Below are 21,930 nucleotides of genomic sequence, written 5' to 3' on the forward strand. Positions count from 1 at the left end.
AAAAAGTCTGATGCTTTACTTGAGCGCATCAATCATTTACATCTGTCTCTATACGGCAGAAACAATGTGCTGAAAATGATGATTCTGCCGAAATTTTTATATTTATTTCGTTGTATACCTTTAGAGTTCCCTTTTACCACTTTTAAACTGTTGGATAAAATGACAGGGAGATTTCTATGGGGCTATAAACGACATCGAAGAGCTTATCAAAAAATGATACTACCAAAAGCCAGGGGGGGATGGGGCATTCCATATTTTTTTATTATTATCTTGCTACAGTGTTGCAATTCATTTCTCCTTTAATTATTAGTGACAAGGCCCCGATCATGGACTCGCACTCTCCGTCAATTTTTGAACTGGTTCTAGGGGTGGAGGCTAAGGGCTGTTTGTTAAAATTTGTTGAGCCCAGCTATTATAAAAGAACTAAATTCAAGATTTTAAAAGCTGCTTTTAGGGCTTGGAAATACATCAAACGCATTGTTGATATCCCTAAAATCACGAGATATACTCCCCTGATGTCCCTTCATATTTTTCCATTTGCGGGTACAGACCATATCATGAAAAGATGGCGCAACCTTGGTAATATTCAGCTTAGTGATCTCTTGCAGGACAATAAATTGCTATCATTTACTGAGCTTCAAACTAAATTCAAATTTACGAATGCTGATTATTTTAAATATCTACAGTGGCATAGCTATCTTAATTCATTAACGGTGCAGGAACGCGCATCACTACATCGAATCTCTCTGATTGACTCTATGTATCAAAAAAGAAAGATAGGTTATTTTTATAATCTTTTGTTATCTTCACACCCAAATGATTTACTTTTTAGACAAAAGCTGTGGGCTGAGAAATTGGGATTGGATTCCATTAAGATCGAGGAGTCCATCTATTTGGCTAACTCTATTTTGTTCTCTGGTAGGAGCAGAACACAGCATTATATGGTGTTGTACGATCTTTACTATACGCCAGTCAAAATCTCAAAATGGGGTTCATCGGTTGGTACTGCATGCAGCAGATGCGGCTTGCACGCTGCGGACGCGGTGCATATGTTTTTTTATGTCCACATTTAGGTACAATTCTATCTGAAATTCAACTTTTTCTTTCTTTGATACTTGGCATTTCTGTAACACTTACATCAGAGCTTGTACTGTTTGGAGTTACCTCTGCACCCATGATTGATGACCATAAAAAGCTGATATTTATCTCTACTGGGATCTTTCGCTCATGTGTGACTCAAGATTGGATTAGTTCAGACCCGCCCTCTTTCTTTGTCTGGAGGGGGCGTCTGTTGGCAATGTATATTTTAGAACGTGCCATCTATAGAACGAAAGGGCGTAAAAGAAGGGCAACAGGAATAAAAATCTGGCGTCTCTAGAGCGATGGATGGAGGGGAAGTGGGGTAGTATTTCTTGCATTATTAGTCATAATGTTGTCCTTCCCAATGTATAATCTTGATTGGAAATCTCTGTTTTCTTTTATGTATCATTTACACAAGAAATTTCCTCTGCAGTTTTTATGTTGTTTTTTTCTTTGTTCTAAACATGCTTGTAACCTGACCAACTTGCAATGAAAAACAATAAAACCTTAAAAAATAAATAAATAAATAAAACAACAAGTACACAAGTGCACGGATGAATGATATGTTATGATTGCAGTGAGCTGATCATTGGCACAAATTACATCTAACCCCATAAATCCTATGGGGCTTATTCACAAGCCCCTTGTGCTGCCGGTACGTCACTTTTTCCAATATTAAAAGTGACTCAGTGGCGGCACAAGGGGCTTGTAAATAAGCCCATTTATGTGCAGAAGACAACTGGAAGCAAACTTCTCCCCAAAAAATTTCTGAACTTGGTTATCAATAGTTTGTGAATGTGGGTCTGATCAGACATATATCAAACATTAGAATGCAAAGTTTTATTTAATTTTACATAACAGTGCTTGTGAATCTGAAATATGTTCCTACTCAATGAACTACTAGGACAATATGCAGTCTAAACTACATACATACATAATATGTATTCTGGGCAACTGTACAATGATTTACAAAAAATGGTAGGCATGGCTATATAGAGAACAGACAAAACTTATGTGACCAAAATCTGCAGGTGCACTTTCTCTCTTGTGAGCTGATTTATCATGTATTTAATTATTACAGCTGCTTTGTATATCAATTCAGATTTCTTTACTGGCTATTTAGTTCCAAAAATGTACATTAGTTCTTTAAAAAAAAATACAATTGTATACACTTAAGGCCTGATTCATAAAGGGAAACATACACGTTTGTGTAGGCTGACTATTTTACCAATAGTCATTTTATGACTGCTGAGGCTCTACACAGAAAGAGATATCCTTTTATGTGCGGAGTTCTGGACTGCTGACGTTCCACAGTCGTAACATTACTATTAGTAAAATTAAACTTGTAGTGTGTGAATAACAAGAAAGTAGTAAACTTACACGAAAGTATACGTTTACGTTTGTGAATCTGGGCTGGCGAATTATGAGTTTTCTAGTTATTTCCTAGTCATTGTAATGTTTTTTGGCAATCAGTAGTTACTTTTGATTATACTGGTGGTATTAGGAAGGAATGGTACTCGGAAGCTTGAGAGTTACTGTAAGCGCTCTGCATAATTCATCTTCACCCATGTGATTTTTTTGCCTGTGTTCATCTGTAGATTTGCATTCAAAAATATAAACAACAAACAACATACTGACGCATGAGAGTATGAAGCCGCAGACTGGGAGACTGAAACCGAGTTATGTCTGAATGTGTTTCCTTTTGAGATTTGGGGCCATATGTATCAAGCTAATTAGCATTCGCAAAGGCCGAAATTCTGCGAATTTCGGCCTTTGCGAATGCTAATTAGCTAAATGGTATGTATGTAACATGTTTGATGCAAAATAAGGAATCGCAAAATTTGCTATTCCTTTTTTTGCGATTGCACTTAAGGAATCGCAAATTTTGCGATTCCTTAAATGCAATGTATCAAAGAAAAAATATTCAAAAAATGCCCATAAGGATTCGCAAATTACCACCAACTTCTAGTTGGTGGTAAGTTGCGAATTCTTTTAAAAAAGCTTTTTTCAAAAAAACCAAAGGTGCGATATGACGCTCTTACATGCCCTTAGGGCATGTATGTGCACCATATGCCCCCAAATGTCATTTTCAGGGGTGCAGCAGGGTGTTCTTGAGACACCCCTGCACCCTTGAAAAAATTCCAAATTTGCGATTAGCAAATTGCTAATCGCAAATTGCCCCTTCATTCCTTTGGGCCTCCTGGCCCATAGAAATGAATGGGTAATTTGCGATTAGCAATTTGCTAATCGCAAATTAGGAATGGTAAGGAATCGCTATAAAAAAGCGATTTTGTACATACATACCGTTTTGCGAATTCTAAATAGCGATTCCTAAAAATCGCTATTTGGAATTCGCAAAACGGAACTATGATACATATGGCCCTTAGTGTCACTAGAAACGCCCAAAATGCACACGTCTCCATGAAGATCATAGGCCTGCTTTCACCTTGAGAGAAACATACACACACCTGGGTACAACCCTAACTCCACTCGGTCAGCTGTTTTTGTCAGTCCAGACAACTTCAGTTTGATCCAGTACTAAAAAAACTATGTGATAAAATTATTTGTATGCCAAGAAAACGCACAACTTTCCATAGATAAAAGTATTATTTGAAAAAATAGCTCTAATAAAGCTAAACAGTTCAGCTTTAAGCAATCCATGCTGTTGTACTGACATTCTTCGTAGGCTTGTCAGCCCTTCAGAGGTTGCTTACAGTAACTCCTGCAGCTTGAAAGCCTCTGCAGCTACTTTGAAGGTAAATAATTTTTTTTTTCTAAACCAAGTCTTTCTTTTCCTTTTCCCACGTCCTTTTCATCAAGTCCTTATGACTCTCTCAATAAACTTTTTATGGTGTCTTTATATCCCACGTTTGGTCCTCCTCATCCCTTATCACATCAGTTTGTATTGTGTGCAATAGGGCATTGGATTCCCTTACCTTCAAATAATACCTTGCACTAAATACAGTTTTTATTACATCAAAAAAAGTAATGACAATGCTGCTGTTTTAATATTAGAAAACCTTACCTGCGCTGTATGAGAACATCGCACAGAGCAGAATTATTTTGCCAACAACTTCCTGCATGATTGGTTATCTTCTGAAAAGAAGAGCAACAAATAGTCAAAATACACACGATACTACTGTCAGTATCATACACACAAATTAGTACTCACTAGTGTAGATGCCAAAACATAGGAAATGTTAAATTGGCTCACAATTCCATATTGCACAGGTTGTAATGTTGATAGCTGTAAATAATGGCACCAGACAGGGAGGAGAGCATGGAACACGTTTTGAAGTTGGGGTAATAAGGAAAGTGGGAGGGAGAGGTAGTAAGGAGACTGAAGGGAAATACAACCGAGGGAATAAAGACAGGTTTCCGGTAGGGCCAGCCTTGAGGATGCTGAATATCTTGTGACAGAGGAAAATGGGGAATATAATACTTGCACAAAAATGACAGGAAAGTTCAGGATATATGTCATGCAAGAGGAAAGGGGACTTTAAGGTGACTCATAAATATCAATATGCATTCACTATGACTGAGCTCTTTGCCCATCCATAGCCTTTCCCTCAGGATACAATGTAAACATATAACAGGTGCTTCTGCGACCACCAATGATTTGCCTAGGCAGTACAGATTACAGACGACTGCCATCACACTAGTTTCGAGAGAACGATTAAGTCAAACGTTTATATCATCTCTAAAATAACTGTAAACTATAAACAAGCATTGAAAATGCAATAGGTCTCGCAATAGAAGAGTTTGACCTTTTTCGTTTTGCAAATGGATGAGTGGCGTTGCGTGGATGAGTGGCGTTGCGTGGATGAGTGGCGTTGCGTGGATGAGTGGCGTTGCGTGGATGAGTGCCGTTGCGTGTGTGAGTGGCGTTGCGTGTGTGAGTGGCGTTGCGTGTGTGAGTGGCGTTGCGTCGATGAGTGGCGTTGCGTCGATGAGTGGCGTTGCGTGTGTGAGTGGCGTTGCGTGTGTGAGTGGCATTGCGTGTGTGAGTGGCGTTGCGTGTGTGAGTGGCGTTGCGTGGATGAGTGGCGTTGCGTGGATGAGTGGCGTTGCGTGGATGAGTGGCGTGTGTGAGTGGCGTTGCGTGTGTGAGTGGTGTTGCGTGTGTGAGTGCCGTTGCGTGTGTGAGTGGCGTTGCGTGTGTGAGTGGCGTTGCGTGTGTGAGTGGCGTTGCGTGTGTGAGTGGCGTTGCGTCGATGAGTGGCGTTGCGTGTGTGAGTGGCGTTGCGTGTGTGAGTGGCGTTGCGTGTGTGAGTGCCGTTGCGTGTGTGAGTGGCGTTGCGTGTGTGAGTGGCGTTGCGTGTGTGAGTGGCGTTGCGTGTGTGAGTGGCATTGCGTGTGTGAGTGGGGTTGCGTGGATGAGTTGCGTGTGTGAGTGGCGTTGCGTGTGTGAGTGGCGTTGCGTGTGTGAGTGGCATTGGGTGTGTGACTGTGCTGCCTGTGGCGAGTGCAAACTACAATCAATTGGCACAGATTAAAATAATATTTTTAAAACATGAGTTTATTATGCCAGTTTCAAAACAACTAGTAGTTTCACTTAACCTGCATTAACAGTAGCACTTGGAATATAGGTATTTAAACTCTTTGATGACGCACATACGGCATTGAGTTGGGAGATCAACAGCTGAGCTGTACATTTTCAGTTTTGCGTGTAATTGTGTTATATCTAGGGAGACGGACGGACGTGAAAGTGATCGGGGGAGGAGGGGGGTGGGGAGCACGTGAGTGGTGTATGTATGTGCCTAAGCGAGGTGCTTGGGAGAGCGAGGCTGTCCAGGAGGGAGGGGGAAAAGGGAGGGGTTATGGCAAGCAGGGGGCCTGATTATGGCCACAGCTTGAAGTCTTTGAAGTCTCCGCATGCTGGCAAATGGTGATGAGGCAGAGAGTCTTTGATTCAGAGTTGTACTTCTGGATTGCTTTACTTAGGGAGGAGCCAGACAAGCATGAGGGCCTTTGAAAGTCGGTAGTATAGACGGTATGTGAATGGCGACTTTGGGTGATGTTATCATACATGGTTCATGGCCCTGCACTGCAGAGCCGGCATAGCGGAAACGCTTTATTATTTACTGTCAACGAGAACTGAAGGCGAGGGTGCTAGGCAAAATGCAAATCTGGCGGGCGAGACAGTGCAGTGGCCTGAAGATGGGGGGTTGGGTAGTGTGGGGTAAACAAGAGCCACCCAGCAGCACGTGAGCGGGAGGCACCACTTGTAGGGGGTGGATGTGAAGAGGACTCGTCCCTGTGCACGCGAAAGTGAAAGCAGCGGCCGCATCAAAAGTGTGCAAATTTAAAATACAAACTGCAACGAAGTAGAGCATCAAAAAGAACCCGCTGTAGACTTACTGCAATTTGAGAGATGCTGTCGCGTGAAGGGACAAACTGAGTGTGTTACTGCAGTAGAAAGTGAAGAAAGGCAAACCAAGATGAAAAAAAAGTTACAACAAGAATAAGACCAAAAGAGACAAGACGGAGGGAAGGCAGAGAAGGGGAGGGGGGAGGAGAAATGCGACACGGCGGGCAGGGGAGGGGGCGGAGCGGGGAGAGGGTGTGAAAGCAGCAGGGGCCTGGAGTGCGGCTGAGGGAACTGAAGAAATGCGACACGGCAGGCAGGGGAGGGGGCGGAGCGGGGGTGTGGGAGGAGTGCGCCTGAGGGAAAATACATGCAAGGCAGGCGGCTGGGGGCATGTGCACGCGCTTTTAAGCTCAATGCGCATGCGCATTGAGCTTGAATTTCACGGGCACTGCAAGGAATCGCCACGATTCCTTGCAAGTTGGTTAAAGACTGTTTAAGCCCCCATAGTCTCGCAAGCTCGATGCGCATGCGCATCGACAGGCGAGACCTAAAAATAGTTTTCTATACAAATGATACATAAGCAAACAAAAATACCAGCACTCCGTATACATTTTCCTAAAATCTTCATGTGATTTTTTTCTTCTATATCTTTTCTAGATGAGGTGTGATTTCTGGACAGACCCCAAATTAGGAGATTACGTGGGTCTTAAATGAATTTGAACACGAGAATCACCATTCCCTTACCTCGTGGGTTTATGGAAAGAGGCCTGCAACTGTGTATCTAAAATCAGGGGCAACACAAACTGCAAGGTTGACAAATGGCAGGATGGCACAGCTCAGCGGACATTCTGCCAAACACTAGGTCAATATATATATGGCAGAAGGCCAAATATGGAACACTTAGGGACAAAAATGATTTCAATTATTTTCAATAATTGTACCTATGTTGCCAATACATCACAGGAATTCAGTGAAATGGTCTATGAGAGGGGAGAGGTTTTAGATTTTTTTTTACTATATTAGTGGCCTCATTTAGAGTTTGGGGATGTGTTACTCCATCACCAAAGTGTGCTTTACTACAAAGGCCAGAGAATATAAAGCACGTGTAATAAGGTGGCAGGATATCCGTCACGTTTGTGATAGAATAACCCTTGTGCCACCCTCTAAATTACACCCTTATTCTTATAACCCTTCTCTTTCTCTCGACAACCATTGCAGCTTCTGTGACACAACACTCACAGGTCACCATAAAGCATTGTAGTGTTTTAGCTCCACTCTTCTACAAAGCTCCAGTTACTGTCAATGAACATGCATACTTTCCATTCCCAATGTCTCACCCTGTCAGTGCTTTGTTTTCTCTAATGTAGTGAACCCTTAGAACCTCCTCAGTCAACCACAGATCTCAGTACAGATCCTGCCAAGGCCCCTGTCCTCTCACTGAGCCCCATGAGGCTCACTTGGACTCCGCTGCTAGGGGGGTCTTAGGGCCTGATTCGGTTAATTCCGACCCATACACAAACCCCCGTGTGTGCTTGGGTCGAAATTTCAGGTTAGGCTGTATGTAATCCATCCAATCATTATTGGATGCGTTGAATACCTCAACTGTTGTCAGATTTTGGCTGGTCGAACCTTCGAAATTTTAGGTGGGGAAAATCATGCCGTGTTTACTGTGCCATGCGGATTTTGATGTGTAAAGCACCAAAACCCACATGCAATTCCCCACAAACTCGTAATGGGTGTTAGTTATTGCACCCAATGAATAATGTACCCCCGTGGTGTTGTTTTATATCAGGTGCCATAAATAATACCTAAACTCGTAGTCAGACCCTCAGACCCCAAAACATGGAGGCTTAAAAGGCACCAGAACATGCATTGTAACATATTTCTTTTTTTCCAAATTTTTTTATTGAATTTCTTACAGTCAGTAAAGCGGTACCCTACTTCCCTTCTCACCTCTGCTGCCTTTGCTTATTACCTACATGGTGGTGATATGCAGCGTTAGATTAGATCCGTGCTGTGAACCTGAAAACGCACTTTTTACAAACACATTCACAGCAGTTGGACATACATCGATTTCAGATCTAGCTCCGTGATTTAGAAAGTGTGGTAACGTAAATAAAGCCCTGCTTCCCTGCACCGACCGCCAGAAGCGCAATAAATAAAAAGTCTGGTAATTGAATGTGAGCTCCATTGAACTCAAAACGAAAGAGAACTGAAGGCTCGTCTTCCTTTCAGGTCTTTCACAGCGGGGGTTTGCTTTGGGTGTTTATTTTCATGCTGTCTGCTGGTTGTGACTGTGGGCATTGTAAGGTTGTACCCGAATAATTATGTACTGAGGACAATTGCTGATCGCGCTCCCTTTTTAAAAGCAAAGAGTGATGTGACAGCGGGGCTGTAAAAAGCAAAGTAGATAAAAGTGTTGTACAAGGAGCACAGGTTTCCTTATGTTACATCCCTAATATATACACAAATAAATAAAGGTGAATTCAGGCGAGGGAAACGAGTTTAACCAACACATCTACTGTAAATAGAGCAGATACAACAGCCCACTGCCTCTCTCACATATTGTGTTAATGCAGCCCCGTGGTCTTACCTTGTACCTTGGAGCAAGGAACCTGTTGAAAGAAAAGATCCCGCCTGGTCGGAGCTTCATGTTCGAAGGGCTCTTATTAGGTGACATCAGCCACACCTCTCATTCACCAGCCAATGACTGAAAAGAATGCTACTGAGCAATGAACTTGTCGCCAGAAGGGACACGAAGAGCATACCTTTGGCCCTGTGCCATCAAATATTTCTAGACGTCTCCGTGCAAATATTCATGCAAAGACCTCGTCTTTCCTTTCATTTACTTTGACCAACTGACTGACGCACAAGATATTCCATGTTGGAACAAAGCAGCAGATAAGTGAATTTCCTTTTCCTCATTTCTCTTTCCTGTAGCTCCATCTTTTCCCACGTCTACTTCATGGAGCAACCTCTCACGGATGGTGCCAAATGTGACATCATGGATCAAGTCATTGCTAGTGATTTATATCATATAAGCGATTGTGTCATTTTCATGTCAGTTGTTATCTTATTTGTAGGGTATTGTTTGCTATTATTTCTATTTTTCAAACCTCGTATTTCTCATTTCCATCCATCTAGGTGTTCATAGATGAAACCTTACAAAATGTAACAACGTCATGTCACTGGATATCCATTCGTTTGTTGTTTAAGTTTACGATTTAGTCACAGGTGATGTTGAAATCCCATTTTGAAATCATTTTCACTTTGACCACTTTCCTTTCGTACCTTCTAAGTTTTGATTGGCCGCGACTGGTTAAATCCATCAAACCTGGAGCCGCACAGCAAGCATCTTTGTCTAATATTTGGTGGACTAGGACATTGTGGTCTAGAGCTTATGTCATGAACACAACAAATATAGAGATAAGGGCTTAGAGTTGTTTGGTTTGTCATATCCATGTTATCCTGGTACCAAGGTGGAATGCAAGTGTCAAAATAGCCAAGTAGTTAACAAATTACAAGTGATGTGTGCTACCTAAATGTCCCCATTTCTAGATATATACATCGCCATACATGTGGGAACAAAATAGATTGATTTTAGGAGAGTATGCCTTGACTGTTCATTCCCACCATGTTATCATGTGTTGCAGTACTTATGACAGTGCTTGGCCACAACACTGTGAACAATCAGTTAAGTAGAATGCCTAATGACTGGAGAAGTTAAGTTGTATAATGGTCATATACATTAAAACATGACATGCATTTCTCTGATACTGTGGAACTCACACATACATCTTGCAGTTGTCTCATGCAAAAAATGTAGGCCTATTTTTGGCAACCTTTGTATGTGAGGCAAATTGGCTGGCATAACACTGATCTGTTGCATCGGTCAGACCTCTGATTCAAACCTACTTTCCACTTTGCATCATAAGAGTACTTCAGTGTGACATGGCTTAAGTAGGTGGAACCATTGCTTTCGCCATTATGACTTGTGGAAATTGTGAAGTGTGGGGCATGGATATTGGGGAGGGGAAATATGATACATCTGTTCCTTTGTTGGCCAAAGTAATCCACTGGACAATAGGTATATGAGAAATCCATCTTTGCAGGGGATATGCAAGTATAGAAAGGGCCAATGGAAGTACATCGTATAGTAATTAAAGCGACAACAAAAAATCCACTCAAACCTCAACTGCAAGGCAGCTGCACGAGAATACAACCAAGGAAAAGGAAGGCAATTGACGCCATAAATGGAGATTGTGTACCTATCCAGAAACAGACACTCTCATAAAGAGGCACTGGGTGGAGGCTCCAGCCACTGCTGAGGGGGTAGTCAGACTTGACACCACATGCCAGAAGCAGTCAGATGACAGAGCTCTTCCTGGACAGAAAGAGCGTGTGGCATCTGAAGAGCTGGCTTCTCCACCTTTTGGTTTCATGTCAACCCAAGGACCACCAACTAGGCCCAGGCACTGCTAACAATGCAGCATGAGTTTGCCTCTACCGTGAAACCACCTCCCACGGACATTCCCTGCCCAGCACATCAGCACAAGAGGGAGCACTTTGTCCTTTACACCCTGTGCGCTCATATGTTCCCCCTCTGCAGTCTCATTGTCAGGATTTACGGAACTTATGATTCAAAGTCTGATGACAATCCACCCTATTCCCCAGGACATAGTTTTGCCCGTGCATGAGTAAGCATAGAAAGCAGGAGGGCCAATCTCTGGAAGGAAGGGGTAATGGGATTGAGGAGGAAAAGAGACATGGAGCACAACAGCCTTGTCTGGTCTACATCTCTCAAACTTCATGTGACTCACTGAAGTGTTCTTACAGGTGCGAAAACAAACAAACATTCACAATAGTTCACAGTCAGACATCATGAAATAACAAAGATGGTTTTCCTTATTATGCTTACTGGCTTTAGAATGGTGGGCACAGGGAACTTAAGCCAATGTTGAGGAAGCTAGTAGTGGAAATAATGAACTCAAGTTTTAAAGTAATCCTGGAAAATGGTAAAAGGAAGCCATGACCAGGGCCAAATTGGGAACCCAAAGGAACCCTGGCAAATATTGTTATAACATTCCCATATGTCACATAGCAAGCGCAGCAAGTGAGCCTGACCACTACAATGAAGTTTTGGGGGGGGGGGGGTGTTCTCCATCCTTGAAAATATTGGAAAAAAATAGCAAAAATGTTGCATTCAACAATGCAGTTTTCATTACATATTCAATTCTATTTCATTTTAAAGCATAGAAAATGATGTACTTACATTGCACCAGGATTTACAATGACAGCTCCTCATATTAAAACCTGTTTTTTCATCACCAGCTTTTATTTGGGCTACATTTTTAACTCATCATGAATCTAACTTTATAAACGTTTGGTGGTGTAGCTTGCTCTAAAATTCCTGAAGTCAATGGCAATGAGTAGAGATTCATTACTGTAACAGCATTCAATTAGCAATGATCCATTCTTGGTCTCAGATCGCCATTTGATTTTATGATGGAGAATACAGTGCCACAATATGGTGAAAGGACAGTAAAAGCCAACTGAACAATTCTAATTCAGAAGTGCTGCAAAAATGTTGTCTGCGGACCCTCACCCACTACTGTGTGGCCATCTCGTAAATCATCGCCACTGGTGTACCGTAGTGGCCTGTTTCATCCTCAGGTCCATTACCCAAACATGTGAGTTGTCTAGGTAGGTAAAGCCTCTACCAGGAGGGTGCACGTCTGAGAACAAACGTTTGTGGGATCTGCAAAAAATTATTACAACAATGGTCTGGAGTCAGCTATGCTAGAAGGGAGCCAGGACCTTCCACAAATTAAACATCGCCCCATACCAACGCTGCTATACGCGGACAACTCTGTCATCTTTGCTAGGACGCTGATCCAACTGCAAGTACAGCTCAACAAGTACTGTTCCTACATGGGATCCCTAGGCCTTAAGGTCAATATAAAAAAGACATTTGTAATGCACCTCGGCCCAAAAATTAAGAGCCCTAAATCTATCTTTGTTGAAAAAATCTAACTTGAACAAACCCACGTCTATCCCTACCTGGGCATCTTGGTGGACGATTCAGTGAGCTGGCGGCAGGCTGTGGCAAGTAAAAAGTTGCTCTTCCAGAGAGCAACAGCAGCCTTGGTCACCTTTTCAAGGAAACTGGGGAAACCGGCTCCTCCTGAACTTCTTACTATTTATTACGCAAAGTGTCACAGCATGGCAACGTATGGAGCAAGGGTCTGGGGCTATGGTCCAATAAACCCACTTCAAACTGTTGAGAATGGGTTTGTTAAGTATTTGCTGGCCCTACCACAAAGTGCCCCAACCTATGCCTCGCTAGCCGAATTGGGTATGGACTACATCACGGACACCATTCGCTGCCAACCCATGCTCTTGTGGCACCGCATATGGATTAAAGAGGAGTGCCACTTAACACGTTCATTAATTTTGGATTGTATAGACCTTGATAACTGGGAAAAAATACCCTGGCTTGTATATATAAGGAACTTTTGTCAGGACATGTGCCGTAGCAGTTTTTTCCAGGATCCACCCAGTATGGGCGACATCTCGAGGAAAGAACTAAAAAAGCTGTGCTTGTGCCACTTAAGAGCTCTTCGATGTTCAATGGAATTGGTGAAACCCGCAAACACTCAAATCGTTGCTGTTCAGAACTATCTGGGTATTCAACCTTATTTGACCTTCCATCTGAACAATTATGAAAAGTACCTTTTGACAAGGTTTCGTTTTAATTCTTTTTTCCGGCTTGTAACCTTTCCAAATTCCCAAGACTGGTCTCCTACAATCATTCCTTGTCCCTGCGATGGTCTTTCCCCTCAATCAACATTACATATAGTTTCTTTTGTAAATACTATACTTTTCCTAGGAAGGTCTGGATCCTGCCTTTACTGCGATTAATGGGCTTAAGATCATGTCGTCCAGCATTTTTGTCCCTGCAATCTCTTGAGTCAAGTTTTATAGCGAAGTATACAGCTAACTTTTTAAAATCTTGTATCAAATATCGATGTAATTATGAGTAATTTATATTTTAGCTAACGTTTTACAAGTAAATGTGTTTTCTTTTTTCGTGTATAACATGATTGACTTGTTTGTAAAACGTTTTTACAAATGTTTATTTTTAATGTTATTGTACTTTTTATGGTTGCAATAATAAGTGGTAACCGAATAAAAGTCTATAAAAACGAAAACGAAATTACAATTACTCACAACTCCTATATATATGCTTTAATGTGTTTCTGGGGTTGGGCAAAATTAAAAGCAAGGAGGAATGTATATAGGGACAATCTATTGATCCCTTGCATCTCACACATACAGAAAAACTCTCAGTTTGCATGTTTCAGCCATTCTTGCCCTTTTGAGTCATGTGGCTTTCATCAGGACCTTTCAAGAGCAGATCCCTATTCCAGGTGTTGGTATAATGCCCTAGAATTGTATACCTGTTGTGGTATGTACAGTCCCTTACAGTTCTTCTGGGATATTTTATGTTGTCCATGTTCTAAGGGAAAAGAACAAGACAATTTAAATAATGGAAATATCACTTTTTTAAAGGACACCCTATGTCCTGACACAATGTGCAATCCACCATTAGTGAATTGTATTTATTGGAAGCTTGATGGTTATCACTAATAGTAAAGTGATCATTCTTCTGTGTTGATGCCCCACAAACATTTGTAATTACTGTGTAAAGACCGTGGGGGCGGGTGTAAACGTATTTGTCTAAGCGCTGGCTTTCTGTGGTCTTTATTTGTGACTCGTGTTTAAAAATATAATTACAAACTGTCCATGCATAATGTGGTTAGGAGGAAATAAAGTGTTGTGTTTCTTCTACCTAGATTGTACCAAGACTATGAAACATAGAGCAACAAGATCTTTTTCATAAAGTCTAGGTTGCCAGTGATTGTTAATAAAAGGCACACACTTCCTCAATGGTAAAAAATAGACTCCACATGTTAACATTGTTGAACATTATACATCCTTAAGTATGGATGCAAAAGTCATGAACATGAATGTGAGTATCGCCAGGCAATGTTTCTATGAGTCAATATAGTGCACTGCTCTCCTATACCAAAATTGCCAAAAGTGCTTTTAAGTGAGCTCCGTCGTGCCTTATATGGAACAGTAGGAGATGGTCGGCCCTTTAGTCACACACTGTACACCAGAGGAAATTATAAACATTAGCTGATGAGTGTCTACTAAAAAGAGTGTCCATCTTATGCCCCAGAACCTCACACTTATTTTGTCAAGGTTTCCAACCCAGCATCCGCGACTAGAGTGACCTCCCATTCCTGCTTGTTGCTTCTGCTGCAAGTTGCACTTGGTGTTAAACCCTATCGTAATCTATTTATTGGTTAGGGCATGTTGCGATAGTGCGTAAGCAGCATCAGATGCTGTGTGAGTGGGGAATCATAGAAAGAGATAGCAGACTGTGCATCCAATTATGGAGAATATGTAGTAGGCAACCCAATGCATGCACACTACTTATGAATAACAGTGTTAATAACGTAGTGCAAGAAATAACAGAGCTGAGGGGAGTTATTGTCATGATTAGTCAATTGTTTTTCACAGGAGACAATTTCTTGCCGAGTGTGTGCTTGTGTTGCACATCCACCAGAGACCGAAAACTATGGATTTGTTAATATAGTGTAGCAAGTATAAGACTCTCATGAAGAGGTTCGTGTGTTCGTCACACTTATGCTGAAGGTAGGTGGGCATATGGTCGTTAGGGTTTACACACAAGGACTGGTATGCTTAAGAGCTTTAGATATGCTACTGAAACATAGGAACTTGTATGGGTCAGTTTATCATGGTTACATAGAACACCTAAGATAACTGAATTATTGTGTAGAACATTTATAGAGGGATCTCTCTCCTTGGGATGAGAGTTCACAAAGAGATTTCCTTTCAGATGTTTAAGGAAATGACATCAGTATTCAAGAGGGGAAGGCCAACCAGGGGGTGTTGTCAATGAGGCTATTCTAAAAGGTTTGTAGATGGCAAACCCAGCATTGCTCTTTTTCTATAAGGGATCTATCTGCATTTTATTGGTGTGATCTAGTGTTTCAAGGATTACCCATTGTAAATCGTTTGCCATGTGATTGGCTGCCAAGTAATGACTACTCATATGTATTGTTACTTTCTTACAACTGATGTTGCTCATGTGTTCCATGATTCGAGTCTTTATCTTCCTACTGGTCACCCCAATGTAATTTAAACTGCATGGGCAGGTGATCATATAGATCACGTGGATAGTATTGCAATTAGTGTGTTTCCGGAGGGTCCATTGGGTATCAAGACCAAAGACCTAAGACCTTTGTGGGTTTTAGTAAGTTGTTGTTGTATGTTATGTTACGCGATTTATAAAGCGCATGGCTGCCCCAGTGAAGGGGCGGCCCAGTGCTGATTCCAGATTAACATAACGAGGGAGGAGTCTAAGGCGGGTGGATTATGCCAGAAATAGCCAGGTCTTTACTGCCTTTCTGCATGCCCCATGCTTCTGAATGCCCTTGATGGTACCAGGACCGGGCATTCCAGAGGGCAGAAGCCAAGACACGGAATGACCGACCACCCGCCGGCGCTCTTCTGACATGGGGGACGCATGCCAGATGTTGACTCGAGGACCTAAGCTTAAACATAAAGAATTCTGTGTGAGTTGTACAATGTCTTGAAGGGGATTCTCTTCTCCTCCGGAATCCAATGCAGTTTACGTATAGAGCTGAGCAGGATTTAGGGAATAAAGTCCTTGCTGTAGCATTTTGTGCCCTCTGAAGGCAGTTGTTCCCTGCTTTGTTGGCGCCCAAGTACAGGGAGTTACAGTAATCCAAAAGTGCCACACATTACACAATCCACATGAATGATGGCCTAGTACTCGTCGTAAAACCCATGGCTAAGTTACTGTATTTGTTCTCTTTGGTGGTATGTTGTTTGTGTGTTTACTATGCGGTCCCATAAGTTTCGTCCTCTCCTGTGTGTGAATCTTGGTTTTTCCCAGGCTAGTGACCAAGAATTTGCCCCGGTTCTTGTTAATGAGATCCTTGATATAGTTAGAGGCAGCGTTGCACGTTGTCACGCAAGTGAGGATATCCGTTTGTAACATTTCAACACAAAATGGGTAATCTCTGTCTTTTAGTTTGTCTGTGAGATCGTTTGCTTTCCAGTTTATAGTTCTGGATATTTCCACAATTCCTTCGAACCTGTAAGAACTGAATGTACTGGATGGTTTTTCGCAGAGGGACTGGGTGAAAACTGCTACACTTCAACAGGCTGTTTCTGTTGGTGGGCATATAGTACGTTCTCGTTTTTAATCCAATAGGGTGCACCTGCTGGTTATGATTGCGAAGTGTCTGAGCCTTTAACTCAATTCATAGCAACATTTTTCTTCAACTGCCCATCCTCCTGCACAGTCAGAGGATATATCTGACCATATGCAATCTTTGCATTCAGAACCAACTATAATGCACAGTCAAAGTCAAGTTTATTTGCATAGTTAGCTAAAACCATTGCATGCCAATATAAAACATTTCTTATACATTCGTTAAAAATAAAATCAACTCTAAAAACTTTCATTCTTACCTCTCCTAAGGATTTCTGCTATTAAATAGTGCACCTCAGTGTTATGCAAGTTGTCCTGTAATTTAAAAAAAATGTGAATAAAGTGTAAATAAGCGAAAGTGCAAATCCTTTGTTAGTCCTGTATTACACCTATGTTTACTCAATTTGTGAGAAAACGTGCAAGTCCCTTGAGTAAACCTCTGGTCTAATAGGTCATCAGACCTTGCTGATTCATTTTCCTCCTATCAGCAGATCATGTCTTACTCAGATTGCGAGCTGAAGTGCGTGGGCCTCATTTATGAGAAATGATGCAACGCTGCGTGAAAGCAGCGATGCGTCACTTCTCATTGCGCCCTACTTGCGACATTCCTGATGCGTCATATTTAATGTATGACGCATCATGTCGCAAGGAGTTAAAGATACGTCAGTATTTCTGATGTATCTGTAAGCGCAAAAATTACGCATTGCTGGAGTATGTCACAAAAGTGACGCAACTCCAGCAATGCGTCCTTTCCCATGGGGCAAGCCCCATGTGAAAGGGCCTGCATCAGTCTTACGCCTGCTGTGAGGCAGGCGCAAGATTTTGACGCAACGGCGTCTTAAAAGTGACGCAGTGAAATCTCATAGATTTCACTGCGTCACTTTTACGACCCTTCCTTGCGTCAATACGCTCCCCTTGCATACATTATACTTGGCGCAGGTATAATGTGGCGCAGGGGTTTACAAAGTGACGCATTTACCTAGATGAGTCACTTTGTAAATATGGCGCAACAAGGTGCATTTTTTACGCCACTGGTGCGTCATAAAAAGTGACGCCCCTGCGGCGTAAAAATGACGCAAGGCCTCATAAATGAGGCCCCAAGTACCTTGTGCAAACCTCCTGTCTAGTATCATCAGTAAGTGACCGGCTGAAATTGCCAATAAAGTGCAATCACCTTGTATAGTTTGATTAACCTAAATGTGAACCATTCTCACTGCTTTGTTTTCACCCTAGAAGCAGAATGTGAAGTGTTGATTGTTTGAGCAGTTTAATGTTCTGACGAGTCAAGAGGACTTGCTCGCTCACAGGCAAAAATGCTTAGACCTTTATGAGAGTTGGTGATCTTGAAGGTTGCCATCTTGTCTTGATTAGGTGCTCACTAGAGTCGCCTGGCCTTAGAAGTCTGAGCTAGGAGAATGCTCCTAAATTGCACAAGACCTTGCTCATTCACTTGCCCATTCCTTGAAGAGCAGCTTTAGAACTTCTACCCCCTTGGAGACTAGGGGACTCGAAGTGCCACTTCACCAAGTGATTACCGCTTACCTACAAGGGCAAATTCTCAAGTTTATAAATATTGCTTATTGTCTCAAATGTATTTTTCTTTTTCTGTTGTACATTTATGGTTCATAAACAAACCGAAATAAAGTTTAAAACGAAATATTGTTTTACGTGTTTTTTCCTTTGAGCCAGGGGCACCGGATATAAACAAAAAATATGTACTAGTGACTCTTGCTTGTATCCACAAAGTCAACAGATTTGATTTTGCGTCTGAGGCAGGAATATGGTCTGTGGTCTCCATCCCCCAGATTCATCAAGGCAACATTCTGCAAATTCCAAATTGCGATAATTACCGAATCGCAATTTAGAATTAACAGAATGGCATTCATGAAGAAATGCGATAAAAAAAGCGAATCACAATCGGCCGCAATTGCCAATTGCGATTTTGCCACAATCGCATAAAATTCGCAGAATCGGCCGTTTTCCATGTTGAAATTGCGATCTCGCAATTACCGAAATCAAAATTTGCGATCTCGCTAACTGCGAGATCGCAAAAACGGGAAGTCGCATTTCGAGCCCATTGATGACATCACAACCAGGAAGTAGGCTGTTCCCTCCCTCATTCAGATCACTGAGCCTGAAAGTGGAAGCAGTACTGGGCAGTGCTCCACTACAGTCAACTTGCAGCACCACAGCAGGACATTAACAACCTTCAAAATGTCCCAGGAAGCAGCAGGGAGCAGTGCCCCAGGGAGGAAGAGGAAGATAAAGTTTTCGGAGCAAGAACTTGAGTTCCTCATTGAGGGAGTCTGTAGGACCATGCTGGCCTTTTTGGCAAGGACTCCCGGAGGGTGCCTGAGGCTGACAAGCACTGCATCTGGCTGCGCATCCGTGCCAAGGTCAATTCTGTCGGGGTGACCCAGCGGTCAATAGACGAATTAAAAAGAGGTGGTATGACCTCAGAGGGCGTGCCAAAGAGCGAATCGCGGAAAGGCTGGGGGAGCGACTTGCCACCGGTGGAGGAGAGCCCACTGCCACACCCAACACTCCACTGGAACACCTTGTGGAGGACACCCTGACTCCTGAAGCCTGAGTGGGTGTTACCCAGCTTGACTCGACCCGACCCACCCAACAATCCCAAGGTAAGTGCCATGCGACTGCGACCCCGTCCCTTAACAATGCCCATGACTCCTGAGCGAGTTATTTGACAACCCCAGTAATGCAGGCCATGCACACCTGAAATGCCCTATTGCATTGTGGTAGTTGTAGTGTAACCAAAATTCCCAGATAGCCCAACACAGCCAGACCTGTCAATTCAAAGTAATTCCAAAAGCCAATCAAGGAAAGCAAGTCTGCATGCATGTAGCAACATCTCATGTGCAAGATGCATATCATTAATCATGCACCCATTTACATCACAGGTGCATCTGACCAACCCAGCACCGACAGTGAGGCCCTACATATAGAAGAGATCCCGGAGGACACCGAGGGTGAGGGCTAACCTGCACCATGACCAGGACCATCTCAGCCACCTGCAGCAGTACCACCACCACCCCTTGTGGACAGGGCGACCCCTGCAGCCACAGGTGCCCAGCAACCACCCCAACTGACACCCACAGCAGTGGTACAGGCCACACCACCAGCAGCCAGGAGGCAGACAAGGCGCACAGCCGCAGTAAGATCGCAGTCCAGTGGACTGACGCTCCAGCAGCGTGACGCCTCAACACACGCGGGCAGGGCTGTCCATGTACGGGATCCTGGCCTGGCCATTGAACGCTGCAGGCTCGCGGTACATCAGAAGCAGGCGCGTCACTTGGCAGCCATTCACCTGCAGCTGCATAAGACCGCGCAAAATGTTGGACAGCTCACGGAATGCATGCAGGGCATGACCGCAGCTGTTCGTGAGAACAGCCAGATCCTGGTATCCCAGCAGGATATCACTCGCCGCCGCCACCGCCAGCTGCTGACCCGCCTGTCAGCCTACACCAGGTCCAATCACATCATTGGCAATGCCACCTCACAACTTTCCCGCCGGTCCCTTGCATTGCAGGTGTAGATGGTCCAGTGTTGCCAGGACGTTGCCAGGGCACTTGAACAGGTGACAGCAACAGTGCATAGTCTGCAGCCGACTGCCCATGGTGAACCAGGGGGGTGATGATGCCAGCGAGGGCACTTCAAGCCACAGCAGCATGTCCTTGCCGCCGGTGACTGAACGCCTCCGCAGCAGCAGGCCCACTGCAGCATCATGGGCCAACACTGTTATTGAGGACACGGAGAGGTGACTGGGTGCGTCTGGACAGAGGCGCCAGTGACACTTTTCACTCTGCCTGCAGGGCCAAGCTGATTCTAGAAGCTAGCCCTCTACCCCTGCATGGGGACGTATGACGCAATACTGTTCTCATGTGAAATCATGGACAACAAAGGCCACATTATTGTGAATAAACAATAAGAATTTATGGTCTCACGTAAATCCGACTCATGTCATTATTACATTTGTCATGCATGAGTGCAGTGTTGTGTGAGGGGAATGGGTGCACTAGAAACAGTTCATTGTGATTTGGTTGTGGCGCCTGTGTCCTTCTGCAGGATTCTCCCTGTGTGCATGACGCACATGAGCAGGTAGGCGGTTGTCCCCTTCTGACTCACTGCCAGAGATCTCTACATGTATCCTGCGCTTGGTAGCAATGTTGTGGAGTATTGCACACACAGCCACGATGCAGCAGCAGACCTCAGGCCCGTATTTGAGGGCCCCACCAGTCTTGTGAAGTATGCCGAATCGGCTCTTCAAAAGCCCAAATGTCCTCTCAATGCAATTTCTTGTGCGTATGTGTGCAGCATTGTAACGCCGTTGCTGGGGGGTTGCAGGGTTGAGGTAGGCGCTGTCACCTGAATTAAAGAAGCACAGGGTGAGTGCCTGTTATGCGCAGCTACATGGTCACAGTGTACTATTTGGCGGCATGTGTACTTACCTAGTAGGTGTCCTTCGCCAAAGTCTCCCCTGGCCAGTCGTGTGTGCATGCCGCTGTGCCGGAATATGAAGGAGTCATGTGTGCTCCCCGGGTATTGTGCCACTATGTCCGTGATGAATGTCTTAGCATTGCACACCATCTGGATATTCAGGGAGTGGTAGGACTTGCGGTTCCGGTACATGTATTCTGTATGTGCAGGTGGGCAGATGTGGATGTGGGTACAGTCAATGCATCCTATTACATGTGGGAATTGCGCAATGTTGTAGAAATGAAGCTTGGTTTCATTCAAGTCCTGTTGGGTGGTCGGGAATGAGATATAATGGTGTAGCCGGGTCAGCATTACCTCCAGGAAACTCCTTAGGCAGCGGGACATGGTGCTCTGGGATATCCCCCCTGCAACAGCGACTATCCCCTGGAAGCTTCCGGAGGCCAGTAGGTGCAGGCTGCACAAGACCTGGATATGGGTGGGCACGGCATCGGTCCTCCTTGTTGGGTGTTGCATCAGGGGGTCTAGGTCCCGGATCAGCTTCATGATCATTGCCCCATTCAGGCGGTACTTGGAGTAAATTTGCTCCGCAGTTTGTCCCAGAAGGGTGATCCGCTGGCGGAATATTCGCTCCTGGATCCTGCGCCTGTTCCTTGCTGCAGCCTGGAGCCTTCGCCGCCTCATCGCCATGTAGAGTCCTGGCATTGTGAGAGTCCTCATGCTCCTACTGTGTCTCCTTAAGTGTGTTTGTTCA

At 43.7% G+C, this 21,930-nt stretch overlaps 1 protein-coding gene across 2 annotated transcripts in view; it reads right to left on the reverse strand.

Annotated features, from left to right (window-relative positions):
- Positions 1-9,043, reverse strand: part of LOC144828776 (lectin-like) — a 136,587-nt gene extending 127,544 nt beyond the window's left edge. Inside the window, exons 1-2 of one of the 2 annotated variants that reach the window (XM_078687244.1) lie at positions 8,992-9,043; positions 4,106-4,176 (exon numbers count right to left, since the gene is read on the reverse strand). In XM_078687244.1, coding sequence (XP_078543370.1) covers positions 4,106-4,163 — 58 coding nt within the window. In that variant the 5' untranslated portion in view covers positions 4,164-4,176; positions 8,992-9,043. Of the gene's footprint in view, positions 1-4,105; positions 4,177-8,984 lie in introns of both variants that reach the window. The other variant, XM_078687243.1, reaches the window with a different exon arrangement.
- Positions 9,044-21,930: the final 12,887 nt, after the last annotated feature.

The sequence above is a fragment of the Lissotriton helveticus genome, chromosome 4_1 (genome assembly GCF_964261635.1).
Source record: "Lissotriton helveticus chromosome 4_1, aLisHel1.1, whole genome shotgun sequence".
NCBI lineage: Eukaryota > Metazoa > Chordata > Amphibia > Caudata > Salamandridae > Lissotriton > Lissotriton helveticus.